Source organism: Nicotiana tabacum, chromosome 1 (genome assembly GCF_000715075.1).
Source record: "Nicotiana tabacum cultivar K326 chromosome 1, ASM71507v2, whole genome shotgun sequence".
Classification (NCBI taxonomy): Eukaryota; Viridiplantae; Streptophyta; class Magnoliopsida; order Solanales; family Solanaceae; genus Nicotiana; species Nicotiana tabacum.
This window is the reverse complement of record NC_134080.1, coordinates 60,979,982-60,990,402: the sequence shown is the minus strand read 5'-3', so window position 1 is coordinate 60,990,402 and position 10,421 is coordinate 60,979,982. Positions and strand designations below refer to the sequence as shown.

Here is a 10,421-nt window from a genome sequence, read left to right as displayed (position 1 = left end):
AACATGCAATATAATGCATAGTTTATCCCATATTTGTTTTTTTATTTCTTCTTTGGATACAATGACAATTTGTTTTAATTGTGTATTTTTTTTTTCTTTTTTCTGTTCCAAATCTTTAAAAAAAAAAAAAATGGCTGAAACTCTATCGTATTTAGCCAAAATAAAGGACCTTGCAGATAAACATAAGATTTTCATTAATATGCAACAGAACAATATGCCCCAGCTGACAATTTGAAATGCCATGCATGGTTTTATTTTATTTTATTTTATCATAAGAGGACCCTGTGTATCATCCACTCTTTATACATGTATATACTTAGCTTTTAATTGAAGGAAGACATGGGGCTTATCTTGTCAACTCTGATACTGTCTGCTTTCAATAGGGAACATGTTTAACATTTATTCAAGAGGCTTCTCTTGCAATCTACAGTTAAAATATATAAAATGTTAGAAATCATATATATATATATATAAGATGCATCTATAAAAGAGAGAGGAAGAGACCTGAAAATAAGCATCAAGCTTAGACTTTAGAGTGGCATATTCTTGCTTCACCCCTTGAAATGCCCTCTTGCACCTGAATATATGTTCCACATGTGCTCAGTTTCCAATTTAATTTGAATAAAATGTTTTTCCTGAAAAAAATATATTTTCTGGTATTTAATTACCCGAAAAAAAAACATATGTCAAGAAAATATTTGTCATTAAAAAGAAGAACTAACTTTCCTCTCTTATATACGGGCGAAAGTCATTTTTCTTGCAATTATTTTATCTTTTAACTTCATCTCGCTTGCTCCACCGAAACACTTAGACACTACTAATATTATTACTAACAATCTTTAATCCTCAAAATATCATAAAAATATATATAATTCGCTAATATTGTGATTCATCTTTAAAAATACTTTTTTTCAAAAAATAGTCAATCATAACTCCAAAAAACATTTTTCATAAAAAATACGTTGGCCATACCACACACATATATTAATGAAATAAGAGGAAAAAAAAGTGTGAAGATGCATGTTTACCCGTCGATATTTCTTTGATTGCAGTACTCTTCAAAATGAGAACATCCTCTTTTCACTCTTTTTGCACCGATACTGCAGCAGAAGTTGTGCATTAGTAGAGACTTCTGATTCAGTTCTATTGGAAAATAAGGGAAATAGTTGAGGTTCTACAGCCAAACAGCAAATTAGGGCTGTCAAATTTTGCCCAAGCCCAAATGACCTGCTCAACCCGTCCAAGGTTGGGCTGGTTATTGACCCGCCCATTTATTGAACTCAATTCATCTTGACCCAATCCATCTAAACTCATTTAAAGTTAGGTTAATTTTTAGCTCAGATTGATCCATGAGTAGCTTTGCCAAAATATTTTAGAAATTAATTTATTTTTTTATTTGATATATTATATATGACCATAACAAAAGAAAAAAAATCTTATTTAGTAATTATATAATTCATAAGAAAACAACATATATTAACTAAAGATTGATAGAGTTGGGTTGGTTGGGCTATGACCCAAATTTTAGCCCATCTTGACTCAACCCATCTTAGCCCAAGTAACTTTTAAATGGGTTATTTGACCCGTCCAATTATTGACTCAACCTGTTTTGACCCGCCAAAATTAACCCAACTCACCCATTTGGCACCTTTTTTACAGGGAAAAATAAGTAAAATATTGTGGAGACAAAGCAAAATTAAGTTTGCAATCATAATCATTACTCCTTATATTGTGGATATAAGCAAAATTAAGTTTGGTACCCAAATTAAAGAAAATAAATTCTCAAGAGTATTTATAAATAATTTAGATACAATAAGCATGAAGCCAAAAACTTTCAAACCAACAACCTTCCGAACCCACAAATTTCATAAACTTTCGAACTCGTAAACTTTATAATTTCTAAACCCGTAAACTTCCATAAACCTCTGAACTCATAACTTTGGAACTTGTAAAATTTTGAACCTATAAGTCGAAAGATGAAAAAACTATAACTGAAAATATATATAAAAAAATATTCTTTTTCGGTTGGTGTTGGGGGGAGGGGGGTTGGTGGTACAGAAAATCAAAAAAATAGAAATTTAAAATTACAAAAAAAAAATAAAAAAATTGTGCAGGGTGGGGGTGGGGGAGGGGTGGGTGGTGCAGAAAAAAAAACAGAAATTAAAAAATTACAAAAAAAAAGGTAAAAAAAAAACTTGGGGTGGGGTTAGGTGGATGGGTGTGGGGTGGGTTGGTGAGGGTGGGAAAAGGGTGGGGAAGGTTGAGAAGGAGTTTTGGAAAATAGTTTCCCTTCTCTTGATAATGAAAATATTTTCCTCCAATGAGAGGAAAATGAGTTATAAGGAAAAATATTTTCCAAAACATTAAGCCAACCAAACATGGAAAAATTGAAAAACATTTTCCTTCATACCAAACACACCCTATGACTTGTCACATATTGAGGACTATTTCCCCAATTGCACCCAAAGGTGTGGCTTAGTGGTTAATGAAGTGGATGAGAACCATGAGGTCTCAGGTTCAAATCCCAGTGGAGGCAATAAACAATAGGTGATTTCTTCCTATCTATCCAAGCTTTGATGGATAGAGTTACCTTGTACCTCTTGCTGGTGAGAGGTGACAGGTAGGGGTGTAAAAGAAAACCGATAATCCGAGTCAAATCGAAAAAAAAATCCGATTGTGATTTAGTAATGAGAAAAAAATCCGACTATACCTGATTTCGTTTTAACTAAAAAAAAGTCAAATCAAAACCAAACTAACCCGATAATATATTTATACATTTTTTAAAATATTTTATATATATAACTTTTATTGTAATATAACTTATAAATATCCCTTAAACTTTTTCACAGTTTTATCTTTTAACGTATTATTTCAAATTTGGACTTAACATTTTTGAATGGTAAATAAATTTTATAGCCCATATATGTAGTAACTGATCAAACAAAGTTCAAATTAATACTAATGCTAACAAAAAAAATTCAATTCAACACTAGGAATGACGCTAGTGTTGGATATCTATTTTTTAGTTTTGCATGGGTTTATAATGAAAGTGCATAATTTTGTTTATCTTTTTCTTTAGTGCTTAGTTATGTAGTTAATAGTACTTATTAGCTATACTTATTTTAGCATGACCTATATAGTATTTTTAGATTATGTTAATTTTTATTATGGCTTATTAGTTAGCAATATTTGTTTTTATGTAATTTTATTATCTTTGTTATCGAATATTTTAATATAATGCTATGACTTATCTCATATTATTGTATTATTTTCTTGAAAAATACATTATAAAGTTGTATCTTACTAGGACTAAAGAAATATTTGGAGCACACGTTACATATTTTGCGCCATGAACTCTTTACCGAGGGGAAAACCCAAAAATCCGAAAAAACCGAGAAAATCGATATTGAAAAACCCGACTTTGTTGGTTTGGTTTGGTTTGGTTTATATATTTAAAAACCCGATACCATTGATTTGGTTTGGTAATTGAAAAATCCAAATCAATCCGGCCTATATACACTCCTAGTGACAGGTATACCGTGAAATTAGTCAAGGTACGCACAAACTGGTTCAGATACTACGGGTATAGAAAAAAGAGTATTTTCCCAATTTTTTTTTTTGGTAAATACCAAGTAACAATATTTACAACTCATCTAACTATTACAAAATTTGTCTAGCATATCACCAACTCGACATGAAGCCCCAGTAAGATGATATCTAGCCTTCACCTCTCCTAACCTCCATCAACTTCCACTACTGTTCTATTCTAGCTAATTTCTGAATACCAGTTCAAAGTAGTTATCACCTTATCTAGATAAGGGAATCTTGCTGCCCTTATGTGCACTTCCTGGATAATAAGCTTGATTAACGAAGTTGTTGTCCTTCTCTTCTTCTGAAAAATCACAAAATTCCTCTCCTGCCAGCAGTGATACACTGCAGCTGCTAGTGTCATTCTGCATATAGCTGCTCTTGCACTCTTACCTTTAATTATCTTCACCATCCATGTAATCTCGTCTTGCCAATTGTTGTGTGATCTTTGAATCCCTTGCCATCTCAGCAGACTATTCCATATCTTCCCTGTAATCTCACACTTGAAAAATATATGCTGCATTGTCTCATTTTCCTTATTAAACAGAGAGCATGTTTGATCTATATCTAACCCCATCGTACCAGCCTGTCTTTGGTAGCTAACCTTTGCTGTATTGCTAGCCTCAATATGAATATCCATTTTGGTTGCCCTTGGTTATTACACACTAGCTTCCTCCATGTTACTTTTTGAAATACACCTTGTAGTGATCTGCAAAGTCCCTTGATTGAGCATTTGTCCATTAGTTGGACATCATTTTCAGTCATACCAGCCTTAGTGAAATACTCTTTAGCCTGAAATATCTTCTGAATTATCCAAGAAGCATTCTTTGGTTCTACATTCCACACTGCTTGGCCTTTGACATAGTAAGTATGTAGCCAACGCACCCATAGCTTCTCCTTTCTAGTACATATATTCCATAGCAGCTTACAAATAGCAGTTTCATTCCACAAAGCCGCATCTATGAAATTCAATCCCCCTGCAACCTTAGGTGAGCAAAGTCTTTCCCAAGCTATCAAGGCCTTCTTTGTTGGTTCAGCATCTCCTGTCCACAGAAACCTTCTACAGATGGTCTCTATGAATTGTATAACCTTCTTAGGTAGTATAAAGATCTGTGCCCAGAATGTTTGGATGGCAAACAACACACTCTTTACTAGAACTGCTCTACCTGCATATGATAAGTACTTTGTTGTCCAGTTCTGAATTCTGTGCAACATTTTCTCAATTAGTGGCTCACATTGTATAGCAGATAGTCTCTTAGTACTCAATGGAATCCCTAGGTATTTGAAAGGCAATTCCCTTTTTTATAACCAAAAGGCTCCATAATTTGTTGCTGAGTCAACTGATTCACCCCTCCAAAATAGATGCAACTCTTATTTGGATTAGCAACCAGTCCTGATGTTGTAGAGAATTTCTAAAAATGCTAGTGCAGTATCTGCACAGATTGCACATTACCTCTACAAAACAATAGTAAATCATCTGGAAACCCCAGTTGCACTAGGTTAACCTGGCACATATGGGATGATATTTAAAATTCTTGTCATCCTTCAGAGTCTTCAATGACCTGCTCAGGTATTCCATAGCCAAAACAAATAAGAAGGGTGGGAGTGGATCCCCCTGCCTGAGTCCCTTTTTTGCCTCAAAAGGATTTGTTGGTCTGCCATTTATTAGAACTGAGTAGGTCACTGTACTGATGCAAGCCATTATCCATCTCACAAAGATTTTTGGAAAATTCAGTGACCTTAACACTTGTTCTATGTACCTCCACTCCATAGAATCATATTTTCATGTCAATCTTAAGCATACATCTAGGGGAGATACTCTTCCGTCCATACCTTTTACTAGCTCATGACTCATCAGAATGTTATCTGTGATCAGCCTTTCTGGTACAAAAGCAGCTTGACAATTATCCACCAGTCTATCCATTAACCCTTGCATTCTTGTGGTTATCACTTTAGAGATGAGCTTGTATAAAACTGTGCAGCATGAAATAGGTCTGAAGTTTCTTATGTTTGTTGGATTCTGGATCTTTGGAATCAGTGTGATTGTTGTGCAATTAATGGCTTTACACATATCAGCACTCTCAAAGAAATCTTGAACTGCTGCAGTTATTTCCTCTCCCACAATGTGTCATGTCTTTTTAAAGAAGTAGGAGTTATATCCATCACACCCTAGTGTCTTGTTGTCATCAATGCCCAATAAAGCTTGCTTCACTTTTTTCCTACTGACTGGTCTGATTAACAGTAGTTGTTGACTCATGTTTAGCACATTGCCATTCTTTATTATGTCATAGTTGATCATTGGTAGCATTGTAGCTGAATTACCAAGTAATCCTCTATAAACATTTAGAATTTCTGCCTTCACCTCTTCAAGACTTTGCATTATATCCCCACTACTGTCAGTTAACCTACCAATATTGTTCCTTGCTTGTCTATTCTTCATACAAGCATAATAATAAGCTGTATTAGAATCTCCCAAATTAAGCCACTGTACTCTGCACTTCTATTTCATAATACTCTCCTTCACCATTAACCATTTCTCCAGCTCCAATTTAGTAGTTCTTTCCAATTCAATTTGCATTTCTCCTTGGTCAGGACATCTCTTTTGGTTCTGTATACTTTCTAATCTTTCTCTAGCATCCTGTATTTTACTATCAATACCACTGAACTTCTCTTTATTCATCTGCTTCAGTAACCCTTTTAACTTCTTAAGTTTGTTCCAAACTGTCAACATTGTTTATCTGTTCTTTCCACTCTCTCAACCCCTCTGCATTGTACCTTCAAAGGTCTTCAAGTTTACCAGGCAGTTCAAGAACTTGAAAGGTTTCCCTCCAACTTGGCTACTTGTATCAAACTTCATACTAAGAGGGCAATGATCAGAGAATCCAAGATTCATAGACATCCCCTCCATGTTAGGCCACTATTGTATTCATTCAGCATTTACTAGAATTTTATCTATTCTACTATGCACATGGTTATTAGTCCATGTGTATTTTCTTCCCACTGTCTTTAACTCATCTATTTTGGTATCCACTAAGAATTGTTTAAATTCCCTTGTCTCCATCTCCTGTACAGGCCTACAAGGTTTCCATTGAATCTATCCTCACTAGTTAGAATTGTATTGAAGTCCCCTATTATAAGGCAAAGACTCCTTATATTGACCACTGATTTTAGCATCTCCTCTCATAGACTCTTCATGTTATGTATTGTATGCTTACTATAGACAACACATAGGTGAAACTGAACATTCTGTTGTAGTAATGTTACTTCCCCCAAAATAAATTGTTTATGATGTCTAATAATTGCATAATCCACCAATGTAGAATCCCATGCAACCCATATTCTGGCCCCAGGAGCCTCATCATAATTATCCACCCATTTTCAGTTTTTCAGAGCTTTCCTTAACACAGAGTCAGCATTACTTTGCTTTACTCTATGCTCAATTATTGCTATCAAAACTACATTATTAATTTTGCAAAATTTTTATAGTTCTTTTTGTTTGTACACCTTATTCAGACCCCTTACATTCCATGCAATAAAGTTCATCATGATATAATAGGTAAAGTTGGAGGTCCACCCTTGTCTTCCTTATTATGCATTCCCTTTACACCTCGAGCTTTTGACATTTGAATAATTTTTTGAGCAGTATCAACTAGAGCTTTGAATGCATTGCCAATATCCACTTCCCTCTCCCTTATCACATCTGTGTGCTTCTTAGTTGCAGATCTACCTCTAACTACTTGTCATTGTTCCTCAACCTCTGAGTTACTCTTTTGTATAGCTACTTGTTCCTCCAGTTGTTCAGTAAATCTCCCTTGTGCATCAATTTTGTCAACCTTAGGATCAAGTGCTCTAACTTTCCTCCATTCCTGCATTTGCTCCCCTTCCACATTTTTCCTCACTTCATCCTGTCTCAGCTTCCTTTGATCCTTGCATGTATGGCCAAGTTGGCAACATTTCTGGCAATATGTTGGTTTCCAGTCATAGTGCACAATTTGTTCCAACACCTTTCCTTTTGGATCACAGAGTTTTATCTTCTCTGGTAAAGACCTAGTGACATCCATCTCTATTAAAATCCTTGCATATGAGATTCTTTCAGCAATAGTCGTACAAGCATCAATATATATTGGTTTCCCCAATCCACTTCCTATCTTACCTAACGCTTGATTACTCGAAAGGATAAGTGGATGATTTGGAAGCTTGATCCACAGGGGAATAGTTCTCAGAACTTCCTCATTAAAATCAAAATTCTCCGACCATTGCCTCATAATAACTGGCCTATTGTTAATTGTATAGGGGTACTAAGCAGGACTATGAAATATCCCTCATTATGAAATAACACCTTTGGTTTTTGCACACTCGCCATTTGATTATTGATAAACCTTTCAATGGCACCGATTGAAGGTGTATTCCCCACCACATACAATATTACTGCTCTATTCCATTTTTCATTTTCCTCAACAATGTCTTCCTCCATCAGCTGTACAACTACTTTACCATCCTTCATTGACGGTGGTATATAGTTGAGATTCATACCTTTTGCAGCTAGCTTGTTCTCTTGTAGTAATCTCGCCCATGATCGACCCTTATCAACAGTTGGAATAGAGTTCTTCCTTTGAGCTTCCTTTTGATTATCCACAGAAATAGCCCTCTGTTCCTTGCTTGAGCTTGCATGTACTATTCCATTGGATTTTACCTCACTCGAGCTGGTTTTCTCATTTGAACCCTAATTTCGCTATTTCCTTTGCTCATGTTCATCGTCAGTGCCAGTTTCCTGCTCGAATTCACTGGAGTTGTTGCTTGATTTCGATACTTGTCCAGATCTGGCCAGTTGTCGTCACTGTCATTTTCCTGTTTTGTCCCCTCCTCCTGGATTTGATCCATAGCATTGGCCTTTCCTTTTACTTGTTCACTCGATCTAGTCGTCATAACCTTCTGGTCTAGTACTGGTACTTTGGTAGTATTCCTCCTCGGTCGTCCTCTTCCTCCCATTTCCGGTGAGGGCGTAGGTTAGTCAGTCACCTAACGTGCGCCGAGAGAGAATTTTGTTGTGTATTTTCCCAATTGCCTACATCTTTTACGAACGTTTACTAAAGAGGGCTCTAACACCTCGGAAAACAACAGTTAACTAGACCATTTTTTAGAGTCTGAGTTTTATACATTAACAATAATTTAAACAATTTTTACACAATTAAATCATTTAATAAAAATTAATTATAAGTAAGATGTTTATATAATAGGAATTTATTAGTAACTTAATAAATGATAAGGAACATATTATAAGATGTCCGGCAGATTCTTGCACATATATTAAAAATTTACTGTGTAATCAAAGAGATGACGAACGAAAGAAAGAGAAATTAAGAACCCCTAGGCTAGTTGTAAAGCAAAAATGAAGTTACTTACAGAGCAAGCTCAATATTACGGATAAATCTAGCTGAATTTGTAAAAAATAGGTTGACGACTTCCGCCACGAAGTTAGGATTAGCATCATCTTGAAGTTCTTCTAGCTGAGTAAATTGTTCATCTACGTATTCCTACACATGCACCATATATATAGTTTCAATTGACAAAACAAATGTGGGGAAAAAAAACATTTATTTCAAGTGTGAAATGTCAAATTTAGCGAAGATCATCCCCTCGGGATTGAATTATTTGTAGGGTGAAGTGCAGCAATGACCACTTTTAAGTCCGCTATTTAAAATATATCTATAATTTATAATGTATTTAAAGATTAGCCAATTCTTTCAAACCTCAGGACTTAGTATCTTGAATTTTTGAGCTACTAATTAAAAATTCCGGACTAAGTGTCCTGAATTTTGAACTACTAATTTAAAATTCAGGACATAAGTTTAAATTATTGGACACAATTTTCAAACTTTAGGACACGATGTCCTGAAGTTTGAACGAAATTGGCTAATTTATAAATACATTATGAACTGTGAATATATTTTAAATAATATGCTTAAAATGGCTATCTGGTGTCATTTTCACTAAATATATTTTATAATATGAAAAATAAATAGTAATTAATAAGACCTGATCGAAGAGGCTTCTCCTCATGTAGACAGCTTGGCGTTGCATCTTAACCGATACAAAGAAAGTTCCCTCTTTGAAAGGGGCTATATTATAAATACCACGCTCATGCAAAAGATTTTGCTTGGTGTATATATATATACAGGGAGGCGGTGGAAAAAGTCAGACAAAAGAATATTCAAAGGTGGTCCATATTAGCAATAATTAACTTGATAGTACTGCCACAACATTGCGTATATCTTGAACCATATTGTTAATCCTAAAAGGACAGTTACAAGGACTAAGAGGACACAATTCTAATTACAGGGTAACAATTTTGAAATTCAAATTTATCCAATGGTATCATTGTTGTTAAAGCATTTGTTCCTCATCAGTCGTGTAAGTGTTTAATTTCCAAAGGGAATTTAAATGGTCCTGGACAATTCCACCCATTGCTTTAAATTTTTCTGTTTGAAGCCCAAATTAAGTCCTCTCTCCTCTCATATCACTCTTCACCCTGTTGAGCTTGATCTTTCTCTAGATTAAGTTCGCTCTTCGGTTTTCTAATAAAAAAGGACAAAAAAAAAAAAAATCAATCTACGTGTAAACTCAAAAAACGAGTAACACGTGCCGAAGAGTGTTTAGAGTTGTGATGACTCGACATGTCATTTTCAGTTTTAGCCTTCATTTTTGTGTTCCAAGACCTAGAATAGCTCCGTTTAGTCTTTCTCGATTTGCGTGCATAGTCCGTGTTTTCTGAAAAAAATTTATGTAAAAAATTGAAGAAAATGTGAAATTTTGCCATAAAACTCATTTGAGTT

At 34.8% G+C, this 10,421-nt stretch overlaps 1 protein-coding gene across 2 annotated transcripts; it reads right to left on the bottom strand.

Annotated features, from left to right (window-relative positions):
• Positions 1 to 222: 222 nt before the first annotated feature.
• On the bottom strand, positions 223 to 9,714 carry LOC107806788 (pseudo histidine-containing phosphotransfer protein 2). 2 transcript variants are annotated; one of them, XM_075252846.1, is made up of 5 exons: positions 9,625 to 9,714; positions 8,992 to 9,122; positions 1,029 to 1,100; positions 505 to 635; positions 223 to 424 (listed from the first exon to the last, which is right to left on the bottom strand). In XM_075252846.1, the coding sequence occupies exons 1-4, from the start codon at positions 9,667 to 9,669 to the stop codon at positions 524 to 526; spliced, it is 360 nt and encodes a 119-aa protein (XP_075108947.1). In that variant the 5' UTR covers positions 9,670 to 9,714; the 3' UTR covers positions 223 to 424; positions 505 to 523. The 2 variants fall into 2 exon arrangements, with proteins under 2 accessions (XP_075108947.1, XP_016486508.1); XM_016631022.2 differs by having other exon boundaries at positions 505 to 577.
• Positions 9,715 to 10,421: the final 707 nt, after the last annotated feature.